Consider the following 23514-nt stretch of genomic DNA (forward strand, 5'->3'; position numbering starts at 1 on the left):
AAGGATATAATTGATCTATTAGAAAAGTACGGGAAGGATAAATTGCTGATGATGGGAGACTTTAACCACAGGTTAAATTTTGAAAGGTTGGATCGCTGGTTTGAGGACATGTTGAATGCCTACAATATAGGATCAGCAGAATTTCCAACGTGTCTAACTTCCAATCAGGATGAAGCCCTTGGGAAGTTCTTGGGCTCGAAGGGTCTAATATGTTTAAATGGCAGGAAGGACCCTGATCGCCCAGCCACACAGACCTTTAGAGTGGGAAATCAACAATGGCCTATAGATTATATCTTTATTCAGGCCTGGAACTATGTACTGATAAATAAGTTCCGGGTAATTAAGCGTAGGGACAGTGATCATAATGCCTTGTTTTGTGAAGTTGTAGGTGGGTCAATAAGTACATGTGATAGGGCGATCTCTCAAAGTGTGGAATACCCTAAGCGCCTGACTACAAGATTGACGGAAGAGTATGTTGAGAAACTGGCATGCTTTCAACAAAACCTATTAAAGGATAATATCGAAGGTCGGCAGGTAGCATGGTATGAGGATATAATTGCACAGGCTGTGCAGTGTCTTAGAGTGTTTCTAAAGGATAAGAAACAGGCTAAGGTAAAAACACAGCCTAGCAAAGGTAAGCCCAGGTGGTTTAACCCTGAATGTCAGAAGAAAAAAAGTGCTATTCGTAAATTAGAGCGACATCAGAGGAATAGTTATGATCTGGGGAATTTGGAGCTCCTACTCAATCTGAAGAAAGAATACAAATCCTTAGTAAGGAAGCAGAAAAGGATTTTTAAAGAAGAATGTTGGGCTAACCTTTTAGAGACAATTGAAAACAAAAATATTAAAGGGTTCTGGAGGTTAATACAGGAAGCCGCAGGAAGGGCTCCGGGAACAATGAGCTGCGTTGTGGAAGAGGCGGCATGGGTAAATTACTTAAGTAATCTGTATAAAGCAAGAAGGTCCTCGGAAATAGAGAAGAATAAATCAACTTGGACAGGGCATGCAGAAGGGTTAAAATCGGATTTCTCGGTAGAGAAAGTAAAAGATACTATTAAGAAGTTGAATCTATCACGTGCAGCAGGTCCCGATAATCTCCCCGCCGTCCTAATTAAAACCCAGATAGACTGGTGGGCAGGCTTTTTATCTCACATGTTTGTAGCAATTCTGGACTCAGGTAACTTCCCCAAATCTTGGAGAGGGGCCATAATTAGACCCTTGCATAAAAAGGGGGAAAAGAAGGACCCGAAGAATTATAGGCTGATCAACCTACTGGACATTGGAGAAAAGGTCTTTTCAAAAATAATTCTTGGCAGGTTAAAAGAGTGGGTGGAGCGGAAGTCAATAGTTCCAATTGAGCAGGGTGGCTTTAAGGAAGGACACTCAACTATTGACCACTGCTTCGCATTGTGGGCTGTAGCGAGGAAGTCCATGGAACTGCAGGGCAAATTGTTTTGCTGCTTTGTGGACTTTCGCGCAGCGTTTGATTTAGTGGATAGGGACTGTTTGTGGGAGACATTGAGAAATTATGAGGCCCCTGCTGACCTGCTGCAGGTAATCCAGGAACTGCACAGCCAAAATTGGGCACAGGTAATTAAAGACACCTCTGGCGGCCTTACACCGGAGATTGCTATAAACAATGGCTTGAGGCAAGGCTGCGTTCTCGCCCCGCTTCTTTTTGCCATATTTTTAGCAGACTTGCCTCGCACCCTGGGCGCAGACAGAGGTGCAAGCCCAAAAATAAATGGTAGGCATTTGTCCTGTTTACTGTATGCGGACGACCTTGTAATAATGGACCAAACTGAGGTGGGTCTGCAGAGAAAGTTAAATGTTTTTAATGAATATTGTACAGTAAAGCGACTTACGGTAAATATGGACAAAACAAAAGTTTTGTGCTTTGGGAAGAAAAGTACGAAGTTTAGCTGGTTTTTGGGTCAAACCAAATTGGATACTGTAAGTGAATATAAATACCTCGGAATATGGTTTACATGGTCCTTAAAGTGGGGCACCCATTTAGAGGCACAGAAATTAAAAGCACATTTAGCGGTGTGTGGGCTGAAAAGATTCAACCATAGTTATGGTGATATGTCTCACAAACCTCTTTTGACAGCTTTTAAGGCTATGATTCCCCCTCAACTCCAATATGGTGCGGAAGTACTCTGTATTGATGGCAAAAGCTCCTGGGATAAAGAGGAGGGGAAATGTTTAAAATCTTTATTGTCTCTCCCTAGTTCAGCAATGATCCAGGCAATTAGATTGGAAGTAGGCCTAACTGCATGGAATGTCCAGGTGCAGCTAAGTCTTCTCAGATTCTGGAATCGTTTGGGGCAGGGTGAAGTCACAAAGGTGTCACAATGGTGCATGATAGAAATTCAGACCAGTGAGTTAAAATGGGCCAAGGCAACAAGAAGAAAACTCCTAGCCATTTGTGACCACTTGAATGTGACTATTGACACAAAGACACTCCAAATTAATGTAATAAAGAGTGTACTTAAAGTACAGGGTAAAGAAATTTCGAGGGCAACAGACCAAGAGTATTTGAGAAAGAAAGACTCTGTAAAATTTATGAGTACAGGTTGGGCAAAAGACTTAAGCTTTCCTTACATAGATTTACTACCAAATCGTTGGTTAAGAATAGAAGTACTTAAGTTAAGAATAGGTATTAACCCGGTAATTATAAATAGTGCCATAAAAGCAGTTTTAACGCATCCTGATGGCAAATGTGTCTGCAAGATAGGAACGAAATGTAATATTTTGCATATTTTATTGGATTGTTATATATTTTTAAACTTACGTAAACAGTTCCTTCGCCCGATATTTTTAAAATATGATGTTAAGGAGCGTTCACAAGCATGGGAGCTGTTGGTTGTCATGGAAAAATTAGATATTGCGATAGCTATCGGGAGATTTATACAGGGCGTTTATAAGTTCCCCGGCTGGCTGGAGGCTTAAAGCAGCGAATAGCTTTATAATCCAAAATGAATTTTATGTTCAAATTGTTTTAAACGATGCTTTTAGGATAATATGACTTTTATTGTTAAGAATATGAAGTTGTGATATGTTGTTTTATATGATAAAGTATGAACAGTGGTTTATAGATCAATGGTCTAAATAAACAAAATTTTTGACTTGACTTGACCTCGGGTTGGCAAAACTGTACACTATAAAGTGAAGCTACATTAGATGCCATATTACCCAAGGGTTCTTGCAATACATCAGACCCCAATTGGAAGGGGTGGTTGGTTTGGCCTATCAACACTAATAGATGTCAGTCAGGATTCAGGGGTACCACCAAAGGCTTTAGTATCCATAGTCCTGATCATCGCTATGTACAAACAGAACACTCTGAGGTGGTGACATCTTACAGTGTTGGAAAGTAATGCCTAGAGTGGCTAAAGACCTCGACACTGACCCAAGTGAAACAACACTTATCCCTTCTCTCAGATGACATGGATCTTAGGGATTTTTTGTTAGGTCCCCAGAAGCCACGTTGGAAGCATTTCTTGTATGCTATTTACAACCAGCTATGAAAAATCTCTAAACAGGAGGCTGTTGAGAGCCTAAATGAGATTGATAGGGTTAACCTAGAAAAGTCTTTGGCAGTGGTCGACAATGATATGAAAACACTATCTAGAATATATTCACTAGGCAACATTGTGTCTTCTGCAATAGATTAATGGAACAGGATTTGTGTATTCTACATGATCTGTTACTGGGGATGAGTGGCTGAAAAGTTCAGTCTCTCTGGCCGTCATCTCCTTGTGTTTGCTTTGTTCACTCTAAGTTGGCAGGGTATGCCCAGACTTAGGTCCCTTGCTCACTTTGCCACTGGATTCAAGCTAGCCTGACTGATAAAGGGTCTTACCCCAAAACTGGTCCCACAATGCTTGTTTCTGGTCCAGTGAAGACCTTGCTTGGCAGTTCAGGTTGAACTGTGCCCATGAGGCAGTGGGTCACAACTGATTTGCATAAGGCTGGGTCTGAACTGGGATGACGAAGTGAGTTAAAGAACGATGATTGATTCAACCCAGATCTGTGACTGGGGGTGAGTGTCTGAAAAGTTTCAGCGCTGTGTCCATCGTCTCCTTGTTTGCTGTATTCTACAACCTAGACAGTCACAATTGCGATCCATTCTTTTATTAAGCTGGATGCTACGATCATTGCATTCTGGCCATGTGCTCTGACATTACATTAACAGCACAAATCTGTTCTCTGTATACAATCTAACGGAAAGACAGATGATAATGGCACGAACAGATGCAAAATATATCATTTTGCACATTGAAAAATTGGACTAATTACCTTTCACTGTGGCTGAGTCACCATTCACAGAATGGTTAATCCATGGCTACATTACACTACCAGTCACAACATTCCAATTTCAATACTGTGTCCAGTATCACCAGGTAGGCAGATACGAAGCGCCAGGAGGAGGATACATACATGAGCTCTGGGAATTACTGTACAGATTTTGATGTAGGAATGTGGACACTGAAGTTTTTTTCAGCGCTTCAAATTGTGAAAGTGCTTTAAGTGGTTGCTTAGGTTGCAAGGATATATCGCTCCCTCGGGCTGTAATGCTTTGGTTGTAAACCTGTCCTGTCATTTGAAGGGTTCCCCAGCTGCTGCGATACATCCAGTGTTCGAGCTGCTCTTTATTGGGAGCTATTTGATGCTGAATGATCAAGGCTGATGTGATATTATACCAGGCATTGCATATCTTGTTGTATGCAAGTACTGTTCCACTGACCCACACAGTTAGGGAGGCAACGCTATGGCCTTCATTGAATGTTTCCTTTATACGATTTGATTTTCTGTGCAGACTGAAAGTCATGTTTTGCAGAAGGACGTGGCCTTAACCTCAGCTCGAGAGACTTTTGATCTCCAGGTTGCAAGGTCTTCATCTAAGATTCAGGCACTAGTCCGTACAAACTTCCCTCTCCTTTTCTGGGTAATGGTTCATCCTATCTTTAACATGTCTGATACAAGGGGGATCGTGCACCTATTTAAACGTTTGTAATTTTCCCGGGTGAATTTGTCAAGGGATATGGCGCTCAATAGACCTGTGTAGTATTGCTAAGATTCCCTAAAGTTTACTGCGGTTCTCAGAGGTAGGGAGATCACCCTCCTCCTCTATGAGTGACCTAGGTCAACAGATAAATACTTTGCACACTCCAGCATACGCTAATATCTGCATATAGGTATTTTTCAATAATGTCACAAGATTCCACAAGTTCTTTTGTTCATTTGTTCTTTATTTTCAGTTAAGTTCTTAGCCGACATGTGTTTTGTCGCCTCTGGGAATCAATCCCGGGACTTCATCAAGGCTGTAGATATGTTTCGGTTTCTTATATCTTATCGCCGGTTATACTTCCGTCCCGGCCTCTAATTCAATACATCACTTAAGTAAGGAGGTAATCCTCTTGCTTCCACAATTAACTTGATAACTCGATTGAGCTCCTTATTTGTACTTCCTGCTCGTCCGAAGTAAACTTCACTGCTATCCTCCTGCTAATCTCAATCGAGTTCTCAAGTTAATTATGTTGATTGGTTTCCTTATAACTAGCCTAATTTATTATGCGTGAGGTTTCTTAGTAAAATGTCCCTGCACAAGACGTACATAACCGGATTAACATACTCTATAAAAGTCATGGTCCTCTTCATCCTAGGGCGATAGAACTACTTTGCATAATTGCAAGTATTGATTTAGGCTCATTTACATATTCGCATTCACAACATATCGATTGTGGTAGGAACCCTGAGGCTTTCTTTATGATATAAAAGAACCAAATCATAACTAGATAAGCAGAGGAGTCGCTTCCATGCTGACACTGTGGTCCTGCACTCTGAAGCTCTAACATGCATAGGTCTAACATCCCTTGCGGGGTGTCCAACTCGAGACCAAGACGGGGTCCTTCATTCTCTCCCTTCAGGTAATGGGGTTGGCTCTTTCATGGGGATTCTTGGCTTTACACCAACATATATGCTAGGTACACTTGGGTAGGGTTTGCGTAGTAGGAGTACACTTGATTACCGTCATGTTTATATCCCTGCATATATTCACTGTTTTAGCATCATGGTAGAATTCTACCTTTTACTTACTCTGTTGGTGCTTTTAATCTTTTCCATTTGCTTCTGTCTAATGAATGTCGCAGCAAACATGTTTTATGTTAGAATGATGCTGGTTCAATAAATGCTTATTGAAAACATCGCCAACGTTTATTCTGTGTATCTGTGACTAAGTGAGCACGATTGACTAAGCGAAAAGTACTGTACTGTTTCCACGATCCCTGAAGAGTCCAGGTCTAGCATGTTCGATGGTTGCCATAAACGATTCACTCCTTGTTAAAGTTAGGGGGCTTATAGTGGCACTGTGAGCTAGCTGGTCGGTAGGCTGACTTATCCTTTGGAGGTGTCCAGAATCGGTCTAGACACCAATCCCTCAGTTTATGTTACCTACAAATGCACAGATCCTATGTATTTTTAGGAACAACACAACAATATATGCCTGCATATATTCATTGCTTCAGCAAGATGATAGAAATGTATCTACTGTTTACTCTTTTAGTGCTTGTAATCTCCATTTTTTGCTTCTGTCTCCTAAATATTGCAGCACACGTATTTTATGCAAGAATAACGATGGTTCAATAATTATTATTGAAAATTTCCCACTGTGTATTCTCTTTATATTTCTCTGAGAACAAGTGAACACGAGTGACTCAGCGAAAGGTTCTGTACTGTTTCCATGATTCTGGAGGGGTTAGGGTCGTCATGTTCAGTGGTTGCCAGAAACTGTTTGCTCCCAGGTAGCTTTGGGGGGGGCGGGGGGGGGACTTACAGTGGCACTGTGAGATAGCTGGTCTAAAGGCCAACATATCCTGCGAGGGTGTCCGAAAACAGTCTGGGCACCAAGCCCTTAGTTTTTGTTGTCCAAACAATGCGCAGATCCTATGGATTAGTAGGAACTGCATAACACCGGGAGGAACTTACAGCTATTGCTCAGACTTTTGCTTATTTTTACCGGGAGCTGTATTCATGACATCCCCCACCACCCGCAGAGGTTGCGAGCCCTCTTCTGTATGGCATACCACTGCCGTCCATACCAAGTGCTCTGGCCTGTGAACTGGACCAGGACCTCACGCTGAAGGAGGTGGATTCTGTAGTGACGGGTTTGCAGGCAGGGAAGACTGCTGTCCCGATGGGTACCCCATTGAATATTACAAGCGCTTCCCGGACATCTTATGCCCCCATCTTTTGAATTTCTATAAAGCTACACTGCGGCAGGGGTCGTTACCACCCCACTTAGACTGCGCCACAATTGTAGTCCCACCCAAGGAGGATCTCCTTGGGGTCCAATGCTCAACCTGTCAGATTTTCATGATCAACGTCGATATTAAGATTTATGTGAAAGCTCTAGCGACACGGTTGGCTCGGGCAATACCACACCTGATTCATCCAGATCACTGTATCAGGAGGGTCCATGCGTTGCATTATGTCGGGCACTTGACCTTGATGGCACCCTGGCACTTTTGATAGTTGATTTTACCAAGGCTTTTAACACAGAGTCATGCGTTTTCCCGAATAGGGTCCTTCAGAAGGCTGGAATGGGAGAGGTGTTCCATTGTATGATCCGTCTTCTCTATCATGCCCTAACCGCTCAAGTCCTAGTAAATGGAGTTCTCTCACCCCTGTTTCCCATCAAACGTGGCACACGCTGTAGTGTCCACTTTCCACATTGTTATTCGCCTTGGAGATAGAGCCCCAGGCACGACTTATACTCTGCGACGCCCAGGTCTGGGAGTGGCTTTGAAGACCGCATAGTGTTATATGTGGACAATGTCCTTTTTGTTTTTGAAAGATCCACAGCGTTCCGGCCCCCGATGTCTGTATCTTCTTAAGTTATACGACAAGGCATCTGTGCTCCGCATTAATGAGGGCAAATCCTGTTTGGTAGAAGTGAAAGGAGATGCCGTGGGGTGGATTTGGTACCCCAACATGCCCACCCGGCACAGCTCCTTCAAATATTTTGGGATTCACGTGTGTTCCCTCCCAGATCTGGCCTAGGCTCTTAACTTCTGGGGACTGGTTCTTACACTCGACCGTGACCTGGGCCGCTGGGCTACTCTTCCATTAAATCCCATGGGGCGTACCACCCTGTTCAAGATGGTGTGCTTGTTGCGCTACTTCCACGTCCTATGCAACTATCCATATCCCATTCCTCATAAATGGTCCCACTCACTGACGAAGATCACTAATTTTGTATGGATGCGTGGTAGGCCCAAGGTAGCTTTTCATTACTCTGATTTGCCCTTGATGTGGCTTGGTCTTATCAGACATGTACCTTGACTACCTCCCATCCGATTTTGGTACCCATTAACGACTGGTTCACAGGTGGGTGGGAGGACCCGGCGTATCGTCTAGAGATTCACTTGATCAGTCTGGATGGTCTGCTTGATCTTCTGTACAGGGCGCGTCGGCCCTCCACATTACCTTCTTGTACGTGGGTGTCCCTTATCTGCTGGAGAGCGGCTCATCAGCTGGGACCGCCATCTCACTGGGAGGACCCCTATGTGGCGGGGAACCTGGCTTAGTCATTTCTCAAACCTGGAAGGCTTTGTTCCTTGGGACCAAATCAGGGTTTCCTACCTGGGGGATGTCTATAGGGGCGATAGCCTTGTGACATTTCAGGACTCGAAGACCAGATATACCCTGTCTAATTCACAGTTCTTTTGTTACCTCCAATTACGCAACACCTTGCAGGCCCATGATCTCCCAGACGCTTCGATACCTGAATATAGACCCTTGAGGTAAAGGTTTTCTTTGGGCATCTGGGAAAGGGGGCCGTCTCCATGATCTATTGCTCTCTGGCGATCCAAGCCCCTGACGGCCTTGAGTGGGCTAGGCTGAGGTGGGAGACCTGGGTGGGAGATTTAGATGAAGATGAGTTGAGGGAGGCCTGTATGGTGCCCGCAAGCTGTCGATTTCATCTTCTTTGCGTGTGGTTCAATTTAATTTCCTGCATGCAACATACATCACCCCACAGCGCTTACCGCACCTACGCCCAATGCCCCTACAGTATGTGCGAGATTTGGCCTTCCAGCAGGAGATTTGTTTCGATGTAGCATGTGATTATCCAGGGCTGAGGCACTTCTAGGAGGTAGTGGGACAGGTACTTTCCTCTGTTATGTGCCGCACCCTAAAGTTCACACCCTGTGAAGTGCTTTTGGGGTTGGTAGTGGATGTTGGTGAGCAAGTCTTTTTGGCAGGTGGCCTGCTTATCTATAAGATATGCAGCTCAAACCTGGAAGAAGCAAATGCCACTGACCATCAGGGGCTGGCGCACAGGGTGGATTGGCGGCGCACAAGGAAAAGCCGTTTTTTGAGGCTCGTGGTTGACCTCTGAAACACAACCAAATATGGAGGAAGTTGTGTAACTACTATGAACTGTAGATATGACCCTGTACTGTTTTGTAATATTGAAGTGTGGGCTTGCTGTATTGTTGTGCGCATACAATTTTCTCTTTCAACCTGTAATACTATGTGTCTTGTTGTAAAACCTTCAATAAAGTTGGTTATAAAAAAAATTGAAGTTGGGGACCTTCTATATAAATATGAAAGACCTTATCTTCTGTTTATGTCCTGTTTCTTTTATAGGGTAGAAAACCTTTATTGGTGTGGGCTCTTCTATTATCCAAATCTAACAACTTGGAATTGGCAGAAGTATGAGTGAATATTTGTTGCAGATATTAGAGTTTTGTAATAGTTAAGAAAGTACAAGACACTGTGTCAATAAAGTAAGGGAAGGAAGAAGGAAGTGTTTTATTGATTATGTGAGGAGGAGTATTGTATTGTGTATTCATGGATGGTGCCTATTGGACCCACTGGTTGATGGATGTGGCACTTGGGTTCTCACCTTTCAGCCGCTTAAATATAATGAAATTAATTTAAGAACTCAGTTACTTCATCATTTATTAACGGCATTTTTTTTTCTGCAGACTGAATCGTGCGTCCAATGAAAGCACCTTATCTCTCTTCTTCCGATCACTGTTGCCAAATTTCAATTTACAGGTATGTACGTATGACCAGAATACTTTGAATATGGATCGTTTATTATTGGTGGTGAGAGGTGGTTTTTCTTGTGAGTTCTTAACAGCCATGTTAGGCCCTTCTGATACACATGGAAAATGCATAGTTTCACAGATGAACAGGCGAAACCGATGTAAAAGAGCAAAGGTTTGTATTAATCTCATCTGGCCACCTACCTGACCACCAACTGCATAACTAATCATACCTATGAACGTATTATTGTATGTTCTCAAAGTGACTGCTTCAAGGAAGATGTTTCATAGCGTTTGGGAGTATGCCTTGTGTGGGAAGGGTGTGCCCTGATGTGGGTCCCTTGCTTGCTTTGCCACTGGATTCAAACTGGGGTGGCATGGTGTGCACAAAAGCAATGGATTTAACCCAGATCTCTGATTGAGGGTGAATGTTTGACAATGTTCAGCATTCCGCCTACTATTTTTTTGTGTTGCTATAGTTCTTAGAACCAATCCGAATTCCCTCCAAAAGGTGGTTTCTAGCATCCACCTGCACCAGACAATCAACCTGCAAGTCTTCTTTGCACACCCAGAGACTGTAATGCAATGCGCTCTGCACACTCTAGATGTTAAGCGAGCACTAATGTACTATGTTGACAGAACAAAACCCTTCTGTAAGACACAACAGCTACATGTGTATCTACAGCTACACATGCCACAAACAGAAAATGTTACAGTGTAAGCATTTGTTCGCATTATGTTGTGCTGTAGATTCACAAGCACATACCATCTTCCCCGGTTGCCTGAGGTTGTTGCACATATTTCTTTTATTTTGTTTTCTTTATTTCTTTGCTCTGCATGGTCATCCTTACTGTATTCTGTATGTTCCATCTCCAGTTTCACCCTCCCTTTGGGAAAAAGCAATCTAACAATGGAGTTGATGCCCATTCACAAATCCACTAATAGGGGGAGTCACTAGGTCCTGTGGCTCGCAAAGAGTTCTTTCAAAGAAAAAACTGTTGTATGCGTCCGACCCCAACACTAGATGACAGACATATGCACAGCATGTGAAACTACAGCACTACATGCCACGAACAGATGCTTACAGGGTAGGTAACATTTTTCTTATGCAGCATAAATCTCTTTCCAGTTTACATGTTTTGCATTATTCTGCCATCTAGTAGTTGGGTCTGGAAAAGTTTTTTTTTTCTCCAAATTTCTATTGGGCACTCTCGATAGAGTCAGAATGGCTCGCTATTACGTTGACCATAGGCTCTATGTGTCCCTTTACATGACCCTCATTTTTATTAGATTTTTCGGTTGCTTCTTAGGTCTTTTGAGAGAGTTCCCTACAAGGAGAAAATAACAGGGAGTAGGAGAAATCAGAGACACATTGAGAGGACATCACACGGTCACTTGAGATTCAGATGTTTCCAAGTTGTTGAGGTAGTCAGTGAATGTTTGATTATAAAGTTGGTGTCCCCAAGACGCCTCTTTGCCATTTTGTAGTTTGAGCACTCTTTTAAAGTTGTTTCTTAGTACAATCAAGGTGTACCCTTAACTGCAGCTTGTTTTATACTTGCTCACTTTTCTCACTTTTTAAGCCAAAGACTCTAATCCTTGGAGATAAAATACCTTTGGCACACTGGGCAACGGCAGACCTATCAGGCCAGTCTCAGCTTGAGAAACCGTGAGAAAATTATCCATCTGTGAAGGAAGAGGAGGTAGTGTCACCTGAGAAGGAGGCACAGGGGAAGCACTGTTCAGATTCCAACTCCAGAGTGGATTTCTCTTTTAATGTTGAGGAACACTGGCAAACTTGCAAAAGAAGTAATGGACTTTCGGAGCATTTGAAAGATGAGGCATCCAAGTCTACTATTAAACCACCAAAAACAAAACCTTTGATCAAACATGAAAGGTGGCATAAGGACAAACATTTTACAGCGGAAAAAAACATCAGTTGAGGAGTTTGTTGAAAATCCCATCCTACTCGATCTAAAGAAAAGGCCACCAGAAAGGACAGGCTTCAGAAGATGATCAAGCTCAAAAAGACAAAGAGAGGTACTTTCCTTGGGTAATTACAAGGAACCATGAAAGTCTCCCGAAGTTGGTGACGCGAAAAAGAAGGCAATCAACACCCAGATAGCCAGAGTCCTGAAAAAGTTTTTTGTTTTTTTTAAATTAGGAGGCTATTGCTGCACATAGTATTCAGAAATCACAAGGCCTCTAAAGACCAACAGAGGAGAGATAGCCTATATAGCAATGGAAAATGAGAAACACCACTATTATACCATCAGAGGTAGAGGTTGAAAAAAACAGGTAAAGAAGAAATAAATCAGACCTTGACATTTAAAAAAATAACATAGAATACAACAAACAGATGTTAGGAATCTTCAACTAAACATTGCCAGTACCTTGGACAAGAAGGACTAAAGAAACATGGCCAGTAGTTAGGCACATAGTAAGAAATGTAACCATAGCCATAGAGGGTTTACACCATTCTGGTAGAATAACTAATCATTGGTTATATAGTAAAGAATATATTGTAAGTGCCTTTTGGTTTTGCAAAGTAAAGAATTATGTAAATTAATTTCAGCCCCAAAAAAACATTCCAAAAGCAATAAGAATAAGGAATCCACGTGGTAAGGAAACCGTGACTGAGACATGCGGCTTTCCTTTCACGTGCTGCACCTTGCTGGTTTTCACGTGCTGCACCATGCCGGTTTTCACATGCAGCACCTTGCCGGTTGACAAGCAGCACACCCTCCACGTTTTACCCCACATACATAAAAGGTATACAATGGAGCATCAGAACAACAGAAGCGCTTGGGCTCGTTGTTCAGTTTCCACTTTATTGGAATCCAGCATTGCGAAGATATTCTTCTTCCTGGACTTTTTGTCTTCAGTCACGGCAACTCCCCATTACAATGTTTCTCTGCGTCATTCTTCTCTGTGGCTTGAGTTTCTCCGGCAGCGTCCTCAGAGTCCCATGTCACATCCGGATCTCTTCCCAACCTAAAAGAATGAGAAAAAGGACAATCGATTAAGGTATCTCTCGGCACTCACGTCTTGCCGGTGCCAATTGTGACTCTGAAAACAGGTACATTATGTTCGAGGCATGTGAGCTGTAGATCACATGCTGTGTATAGCCTGCCATCTAGTGTTTGGATTGCCTATGTTCGCGCTGAACGGTCAATGGCGTTTCGATCCACTTGAATCGGGACCGGCACACGGACCTCGCAACGGATTCATTCCTGACTCACGATGGTGTCACCGTGAATACCCCCTATTGCGCTCCCACATCACAGCACTTGGTCCATTGGAGCTTCCCCCCCCCCGTGATTGCAGTTCCGGACAATTCTAACTGAGACGCCACCCTGCACTGCTACCAACCCAGTCCTGAAGAAGATCCCGATTCAAGTGGATCGAAACGCCGTCGACCGTTCAGCGCGATCATAGGCGCTTCATACAAAGTGATTCATGAACAATACAAATAGCAATGAACTCCTCAAGCTACCTGGAATCATTTTTCGTCATTTAATCACTGTATATATTTCTGCACCAGTCACTTCGCGCCGTCCTCGCTGACCACATTGTCACTTGCGCCGCTACTGTGTTCTTCACTCACGCACACCTAGCACCAAGTACAATTTGGGTTGTTATCCATTGTTTTATTTGTTTAGTGCAGTGCTGTCACAACTGCCAATTGACTTGTTTTCCCTCCTTTTTCCTTATATTCCCACATAAAATGATGCCTTGAGCACATGCAATAACCAAAAAAGAGTCTCCTTACTGCCTTGTGATAATGTTGTATACATATAATTTCTAATTGCCTTTGAATAATACCAGTTGGGATATCATATGTTTCTGGCTAAGGTCAGCACAGACAAAAAGTTTCCGACGCTCTCCCTCGGGCCCGGCTCCGAAAAATAAAAACAAGCCTTCTGGCTCAGGCTCAAGCCGCCCTCATATCAGTGCCAACCGACACCTTCGACACCGAAACCGAAATCAAAACATCTCCTGGTAATAATTCCACCATTATCGAAGAATCCACCATCCGCACCGAAAGGCTCGGAGACGAAACTGTTGACGCTAAAACCGTCTAAAGAGCCTAGTCCTGAAGCTCCACCTTCGGATTCGAAGCAGAAAAAACTAGTTATATACACCCTGATACAGGACATATCCATACCACCCTTCAAGAGAAACATAAAATAGATCAGCCAGAGGATTACCACATTTCCCTCAAAAGGAAAAGTGTGGGTACTAACCTTTCTCCCCCTTACATTCCACCTCCTTCTCCCACTGACCCCAATTTACTTATTACACCCTCAAATTCACCACCACCACTATCACCTGACCCACAGGATGACCGGGATGGCGGGATGAGTATGAGGATCAGTATAGGCCACAGGGCACTGACCCTTGGTGAGATTATCATACTGACCCCAATACAGATGACACTGATCTGTATCCGTCTAGACCCTCCCCACCTGATGATAACATTGGGTATATTGAGCTTCTTAGCAGTGCTGCTCATTATCATGGGGTGGAGCTCCATAAAGAGACGTTAGAAGAGGATTTCCTCTTTGAGACCCTTACTTCCTCTCAAAGAGCTACTCATACATTGCCAATGCTTAAAGGCATGTTAAAACACACAGATGACATATTTAAAGGTCCTGTGAGGACAAGAAATATTACATCAAGGGTGGAGAAAAAATATAAGCCTGCCCCCGGCTTATATCAAAGGTCAGTTGCCCTTAGACTCGCTTGTGGTTTCCATCACTAGCCAGAGAGCTAACTCACAGACGACGGTTGAGGCTCCTTCCCCTGATAAGGAGGCAAAGCTCATTGATGCCTCTGGCAAGAGAGTGGCTTCACAAACAGCCAATCATTGGTGCATTGCCAATGCTCAAGCATTTCTGGCTCGCTATCGATAGAGCTCATTATGATGAGTTGGAAAAACTCTTGCAATTTCTACCGGATGAACACAAGGCTAAGGCTAAGGCTAATGATCTTATCCAAGAAGGTAAACTCATCACCAATACATCTATCAAGTGTGCTCTAGACGCAGCAGACACCGCAGCCCGTGCAGAAAATACTAGCGTACTACTACGCAACCATGCTTGGTTGAGAATTTTAGGATTAGGTCCAAACCCTCATTCTCAACCAACGATTTGATAAGGAACATCTCTTTGGCCCAGCGGTTGATACCTCGCTGGAGAAAATGAAAATAAACAAGGAGGTTGCAAAGTCCATGGGGTCTTTGCAGTTACCTACCAATAGGGGTTCCTTTTACAGGGGCGGTTCCAAAAATATATCCACCGAAAATCCCTCCTCATCTTACAAGGGCAATAACCAATCCCCCTCATCACGAGGTTATTTCAGAGGAGGGTTTAGAGGAAACAACGATAAGGGAAGAGGCAGAGTCCAGCGATGGCCGGATACCTCTCCCGGCCCTCCGGAGACTACTGATGCCGGGTACCAAGCCTACGCGTACACACCTCCTACAGGTATCGATAGCCCACAAATGCATGATGCGCATACACCGTATGTCAAGGGGTCAGCCCCTCTACTCCCCACTGCTTCCATTGGTAGGATTCCCTCAACAGGAGAAATAATACACCTCCAGCGCCCTCCGGATATGGACTGAGCATGAAGTGACAGAGGTCGAGTCTCTGTTCGAGGATGGCCAGGTGAAAACATATACTCAAATGAGGGAAGGCTACGATCTCCCCCCGTACAATTCCTGGTACATAGACGATTAGTAGATAACGCCCAACACTGCTGGGATCTCACTGAGGGAGAACCATCGACGCTCCCAGTGCTGCACACAATTCTGCGTATGGGCGCGGGGAGACACTTAGTCACTTGGCACTACAAAGCAATCCGGGAACTGATCACAACCCCTTTACAAGCCCTACACCAGAAATGGGAGGACGAGATAGGACAGGTGCTCCATGACAAAGAGTGGGAAAAGGCACTAGAGTACTCAAAAAAAGGTTTCTAGGAACGCACGCTTCAAAAACGTCCAAATTAAATATTTTACATCGTGCATACTTAACACCTCACCGGCTCCACCGATTTTACCCCGATACACATTTCGCATGCCCCAGATGTCAAACACCCGAGGCAAATTTTAAACACATGTTCTGGGACTGTCCCACAATCCAACAGTATTGGGATAGGATATATCCGACCCTAAGGGCGACATTGAACCTCAAGAACATTTCTACGTGGGAGGCGAGCGCCCTAGGTGTCTTCCACAGGCGGAAGACAGAAAAGGTGCAATGCAGGTTTGCATCCCTAGCTATGCTTTTAGCGAAACGTGGAATAGCCATGCATTGGAGGGCCCCGGCTGGACCCCCAGAAACAGCCTTAATAGGTGCCGTAAAAAAGTGGGGGACAGCAGAGGAAGACACACTAAGAGACGAGGAGGTGAAAGGGATGTGTAAACATCCCATCTCCATGGAATGGGCACAACTCCTGTTCCAATTTGTCCAAGAGACCACACTTGAGGACTCACCCACGGCCACCCAATCCCAAACTCCACCCCTGTCCCCCATGGCGCAAACAAACACTAACACGTAACAGCCAAGTGATGTGAAGGGCCGATCCATGATGGGAGACGCAATCTCCCTCCCCCGGGCTCCTCTCCCCCCTCGCTACTGACACCACAGCTCCTTAACGGGCAAATCAGAATCGACCACAAAATGGGCAACTACCACAATACAATCCGTGGGCTCCCCGACACCCCCCTCACTCCCCCCCTCAGTTAACTGTTCTACGTTTTACCTCCGACACCCACGTAATCGGCTTATCCGTATTGGTGGAGGATAGAGCTGGGGACTGAATATCAACCCACTCCTCGTGGAAACCCACATATGCAGACACCTGGCAACCTACCATTGCCCGTAATAGCTCACCTGAAGTGTAATTTCCATTTCATTTTGCTGTTTCTTATTCGTGATGTAAAATATACAATGGGATGGTTGTTCCATGATGCAATGATACCATTCAACTGCCTGCATACACCTGTCATCATGTATTAATAATGATGTGTAACTATGTACCATGAAAAGTAAAACTCCCAATAAAGAAATATAAACAAAAAAAAGGGAAGAGGCAGAGGCAACTCCACCTCCACTTCCCCCACAAACAAATAGTGACTTCCTTCCGTTACCCCCGATCATTCTACTCCTGTCACGGGAGGTCTCTCCCAATTCCTACCTGTCTGGAATTCAATCACCTCAGACAAGTGAGTATTACAAATTATTCAGCATGGTTACTGCCTGGAGCTTACAGACACTCCCCCAAATATTTGTCCAAGATCACATGCAATGTCACAATACCATCTTACCCTTCTAAGGCAAGAGGTTCCCTCTCTGTTGCAAAAACACGCTTTAGAGCCTGTCCAATTACAATACCAAGGGACTTGAGTATACTCCTTGTACTTCTTAATTCCCAAAAAGGGCGGCTCTCTCAGACCTATATTGGACCTCAGAGTACTAAATCTATACATTAAGTCGGACCACTTTCACATGGTCACACTCCAACAAGTACTTCCACTCCTTCAGCAAGATGACTTTCTCTCCACTCTGGACTTGAAGGACGCCTATTTCCATATCCCATTCACCCTGCTCACCGCAAATACCTCAGGTTTGCGGTAGATGTCAACATTATCAATTCAAGGTCCTCCCATTCGGATTAACAACCTCACCCAGGGTTTTCACCAAATGCTTGGCAGTAGTCGCGGCTCATCTAAGAAGACAGCACATCCATGTCTTCGCTTACCTAGGCAACTGGCACATAAAAGCCAGCTCACAGCAACGCTGCCTGCTCCACACTTGAAAAACAGTGCAACTACTTAGCGACCTTGGGTTCACTGTAAACCTTACCAAGTCTCATCTCGAGCCATCCAACATATACAAGTGTATTTAGGAGCCACAAAAGACACTCACAAAGCTCTAGTGTGTTCCAACCCAGTCAGAATCTGCAACATGCCGGCTCTTATCGCTCAGTTTCAGTCCCAACACTCATTATCAGCTCAAGTGTTTATGCAATTGCTAGGAATAATGGTGTATTGCATCTTAATCACAAGACTCCAAATGCGCCCCCTTCAAGAGTGCTTAGCACATCACTAAAACCAGGCTCAGGGTCAGTTATCAGATCTAGTGTTGGTGGGCGGTTCACCCATTGCTCTCTGCAGTGGTGGAATAAACAAACCCTTTCAAAAGGGCGCCCTTCATCGAACCGGTTCCACACAGTGCTAACAGCAGACACATCACTAACTGGTTGGGGAGCTCATCTCCAAACACATACAATTCAGGGCATGTGGAGCCTGCAGCAAAAACAGCTCTACATCAACCATTTAGAGCTGCTAGCAAGTTGTCTTGCCCTCAAAGTGTTTCAAGTTCATCTAGCAGGCAAAGCTGTCCTGATCCGTACAGACTACATGACAGCAATGTACTACATACAAAAACAAGCATTGGACATGCAATAGGTCTCGCATTTGCTTATGTTAGAGCTATTGGCGTTGTAAATGGAGTTGTAAATTAAATTCTTTTATCCATGTGTTATGGAGTGTATGTGGTGTGTAGTGAAGTTCCGGTTTCAGATTTACTTGTAGAGCTGTTCAGTGTTTGAAATAATAGTTCCACCATTGAAGCCTACTCTTTGGCCACATTCTTCCCCAGCTATCTTCCGTACTTAGGGCATCTAGTGGTGTTATCACCTGCTGTGAGATCACAAGTCTTGGCAACCTTACAACTGAGCAAAGCTGAGTGATCTTGGGAAAACCAATGCATGGTATATCAGTGGGGAGGTGGTTGAGACTTGAAGCACAGCTATCACAATTAAGTGGCACCTTTACTCCGGTCCATGAACTACAACAATTGAGAGTGTTTTGAAATGAGTTCAATGCAAGTGTAAGGCGCTACATAAAGGACACCTGACATGTTGTTTACTACATCAGGGTATTACAAATAGTCAGCACAGTTACAGAATAAAGACCAGAGGTTCATATATAAGCACATATAAATATTGAGCAAGGAGACCAATTTCGGATCCCAACGTCCCCGTTTGAAGCCCTGTTTAATCTTGGGCAAATCACGTTTTCTTTCACTCTGACTCGGCTCCATATAGGCTGGACTAGGCTATTGAGCGTTTCTTTAAAATCCTAGACGATTTGGTGAAAAGAGGGTAAAACAGCCGTAATTGTCAGCTGTCTCCACTCACACAAGTCCCTTTGAAGTCTTCAGTACAATGCCCCCGACATGCACACTCTGTTGATGCCGCAATCAAAGTTTCAGGCATGAATAGTTTTTTCTCCCCGAGTCAACAGAACGTGTCTTTCAACAGATTAAGCACCCTGAGACAAACAGAAAGACAGACAGACATGGCACACTGACAGAGAGAAGACCGAGACGGTACGCTGATGGAGAGAGGAAGAGAAAGGCATGGTGAGACAGATCGCTGAAACAAAAGACAGGTGGGAAGAGAGGGATGTGCAAATATGGAGAAGAGATGTGGACAGACAGACACACAGATAGAAGCCAGAGGTGGAAAAGAGTAGCACAGCGAGAGACCGCCAAATAGAAAGAGAAGCGAGTGCTGCAGATATAAAGTGACGGACAGAATGACAGAGGCTGGATACATGGGGGTGGCAGGCAGATGGAAACTGGGAAAGGTAAGCGACGGAGACATTAAAAGAAATACAGACAGAGAAAGACCGTTAAAGCGAGAGCACCAGATCAATGAGAGCGCTCACAGTAACACGGATATAGGCAGGGGTCCTGTCTGTCCACACCCTCCAGCAGGGCAGCAGCATACGCCAGCTCTGCACCTCTCGGGCTGTAGCCCATCCGGGGGGGGGGGGGGGCGCTTCCACATATGTAGCCTGTTCGGGGGGTGCTTCCACATACCACCCGGCAGTGGGTGGCACATATGCTCCTTCCATGGAGCCTCCCCCCCCCTCCCACCCCCTCGTCCGTTCTGACTGTCTCAAAGACCCACCTGGGTGCCCACTGCCAGGGCTATGGGCAGAGAGACTCACTGTGGCATTTTTTATCAGGGACACATCGAACGGAGCTGCATCTCACGACCACAGCTCCCAACTCAGTGGTACTCATTTTATCGGCCACAGAACAGACATTATTTGCAGTAATAATAGTGAGCTGCTGCTGTGTTACAGTACGGAAAACACACATACAAAGACGACTTACAAGCAGATGGTTTTGAGGTTCCAGTTATCGTTCAGGTCCTGGGGGTAGTTAATCATTTTGTCGCACTATGTGAGCAGGCAGTCGGAGAAGCCCTTAAAGACCGCATCGCGTTTGTATGGAGCAGACGCCCTCTTAACGCGTCTGATAAACAAAGAAATGCTACAAATTATAGACGTGCAATGCGGTCAGGGAATGGGCGCAGCTGCGATTCTTTAAGATGAAGCGCGGTGTGCAGCGGTTTTAATAAAGCTTACAGTTTTTTGTGTTTTTTAAATCTTTTTATTAACAATATTAACTTTGCATTACGATGCATTTCTTACGTTCTCATTATGCACACCACATATTACAAGACCCCAACATTTTGGTATCTTTACTAATGAGTAACAGTACATTTACTAGGGTTTTTCTTTTGCACCCTTTTCATCACATACGTCAGTGTTCAGCATCTCTAGTGACCTATATATTCTCCGTAGTTAATCATTCGCTTTCCTCAGACAGTGATTCCTCTCGGGGTTCGCAGATACTGCCCCGGTATCTATTTCATCTTCCCCACACCCGGGACCATTTTTTAGGGCATTTCCTTTGTATGTATACTGATTTCTCAGCCATCATTACACCATCCAAGTCTTTGGACCATCGTCCGAGGGTCAGGATCAGTCCGGATCCCCAGAGCTGCACTATATTTCTCTTAGCTATTGCTGTCCCCAACGTCACCCAATCTCGAGGTGCATGGTTAAGGTCTGTGGGTTCCCAAATGATAAGCAGGCATCTCTTAGGTTCCGGCTGTATCGTTACCCCGTCACCTCCGACATCGTACACATGATTGCTACCCAGTATGTCAACATTTCTGTGCACTGCCAGATTGTATGCCAGAACGTGCCCAGCGCCACACTGTCGTAGGCAGAGAGGGGTATCTGACTTGCCCAGTTTGTGTAGCAGTGTTCTTGTGTAGTAGGTGCGGTATAGCACCTTCAATTGTATCAATTTCAGCCTGTAAGGGATTGCTACTTCTTTAGGGGATGCTCTTGCTTCCTGCCAGTCCTCCTTGTCTAATTCTCCTATGTCTTCCTCCCATCTTGCTTTAAGAGTCGTTGTGGGGTCAGGCTGGTTATTAATTATTTTCCTATATGTTTGTGGGATGGCATTTGTTGTCATATGATCTGTGAGTAGTCGGTCTTCCAGGGGCGAAGACTCTGGTACTTGCGAGCCTGGCGGGATTAGGGCCTTGAGTGCATGCGTAATCGGTACGTATCTGAACGTTTCCGTCCTCGCCAGGCCATAGGTAGTTTGTAATTGTGTTAATGGAATAATCCCATCCTTTCTCCATAAGTCACCCACCCTTGAAATGCTGATCAGGTCCCATTGCTTGAAGCCTTTAGTGTAACGCAGCTTCCCCAACATTTTTGTGTCTCATAGTGGCGTTGCCTGTGTCATGACTTCCTCCCATCCCAGTGCCCGTTGTGCCTCATGCCATATCTTAACTGTATGTGCTGTTGGTCCTGTCAGGGAGGTTTTCCTGGTATTCTTATATCTTATAAAGTGCCTCCATCATTCCGTCTACTCCCAAGAGGTGTCTGTCCATTCGATAGGCCGGTTCCTCTAGTGGCAGGTGCAACCATTGATTTATGACCGTAAGTTTAGACGCCCAGTAGTATGCTCTTATATTAGGTAGTGCGATTTCCCCGTCGTACCAACTCTTCACCAGTTTACCCATGGCTATACGGGTTGCTCTGCCATCCCATAGTAATTTAGTTACCTCTGAGTTTATTGCTACAAAATAAGCCGGGGGGACCAGGAATGGTGTATTCTGTAAGGCATATAGGAATCTGGGGTGCGCCATCATCTTAAAGAGGGCCACCCTACCCAGCAATGTGAGTGGTATGGATCGCTAGTGGCTAACATCCCGGCAAAAGCGTGTCAGGGGTTTCGGAAGATTCTCTTCTGTGAAGAGTTTATCTTGGTCCGTTATGTAAATTCCCAAGTACTTAAACCCTTTTTCAATTATATGTATATCACAATTACGCTGGAGTCTCGGGGGAGGGCCATGTAGTATGAAAATTAGCGACTTAGCCCAGTTTATTGTGTAACCTGATACCCGGCCATATGATGCACAGATGTCTAAAAGACTATTAATTGATTGTGCCGGTGAAGTTAGATATAACAACATATCATCCGCATAGAGCGAAATACGATCTTCCCATCCCAAGGCCCATTTGAATCCGCGGATTACGGGGCCTTTTCGTATCCACGCCGCCAATTGCTCCAATACTATGGTGAATAGGAGTGGCGACGGGGCATCCCTGTCTTGTTCCTTTACCCAAGGGGGATTTAGCCGAGATTCACCCGTTCGCCACCACCTGCGCCATGGCTTTAGTATATAGCAACTGTACCCATTGACAGAACTTGGGACCAAATCTTAGGTGGCAAAGGACTGCAAAAAGAAATGGCCATTCGACCATGTCGAACGCAATCAGTGCATCTAGGGACATAATTATACCGTCTTCGTCTATAGTGGATTTCCGTGCCATCCCCCGTGGAGCCTCCTCAGGTTTAAGGCCATATTGCGGTTAGGCATAAAGCCCGATTGATTTGGGTGAATCTCTGTTCCCAAATACAGTTGTAATCATAATGCTAGCGCTTTTGCCAGTATCTTTGGTTCAGCATTTATGATGGATATCGGTCTGTAGGACATGCAGTGTTGGGGTTTTACGGGTTTATATATAGCAACTACCGTGGCCAGGCGCTGGCCCCTGGGGAGTTCCCTTGTTTTCTACTGTCCTCGTTCATATTAAGTAAGTGTGGTGTGAGAATGGTGACCGTTCTCGTATAGAATTCTACTGGGATACCGTTTGGTCCTATGGCCTTACCGGTATGTAGGGTTTTAATCGCTCGTATGAGCTCCTCCTGAGTCAGGTCTGCTTCTAATGACTGCGAGGCTTTGTGATTCAGCGTTGGCATTTTGATATCTTTTAGGATGGCTAAGTTTTCTTCCATTGTATTTGTGGCCAATGGTGTGTATGTGGTCCCACAGTGTGCCGCTAATGTGTCTACATTTCTGAAGATGAAGTGTGGCGTACCACTCTGCTTAAAAAGCATACAATCGTAGAAGAAAGAGTTTGGTGAGCCACGCGTAAGAAAAGAAAGGCGCACAACCACTATTGTTAAGGATAAAGCACAACGTGTCACGCTGTTTTAAAAAATTAATGGGAGGCTGCCTGTGTCAATACTTGTGTACCGGATAGGAGATGTCGGGTGAG

The 23514-nt window shown here is 44.6% G+C and overlaps 1 protein-coding gene across 1 annotated transcript in view; it reads left to right on the plus strand.

Moving 5' to 3' along the window:
• The window catches only part of TCF25 (TCF25 ribosome quality control complex subunit), a 458474-nt gene that overhangs the window by 361797 nt on the left and 73163 nt on the right, over positions 1-23514 (plus strand). The window contains exon 17 of the mRNA XM_078671033.1: positions 9996-10068. Coding sequence (XP_078527159.1) covers positions 9996-10068 — 73 coding nt within the window. The remainder of the gene's footprint in view (positions 1-9995; positions 10069-23514) is intronic.

This window comes from Lissotriton helveticus, chromosome 12, assembly GCF_964261635.1.
Source record: "Lissotriton helveticus chromosome 12, aLisHel1.1, whole genome shotgun sequence".
Classification (NCBI taxonomy): Eukaryota; Metazoa; Chordata; class Amphibia; order Caudata; family Salamandridae; genus Lissotriton; species Lissotriton helveticus.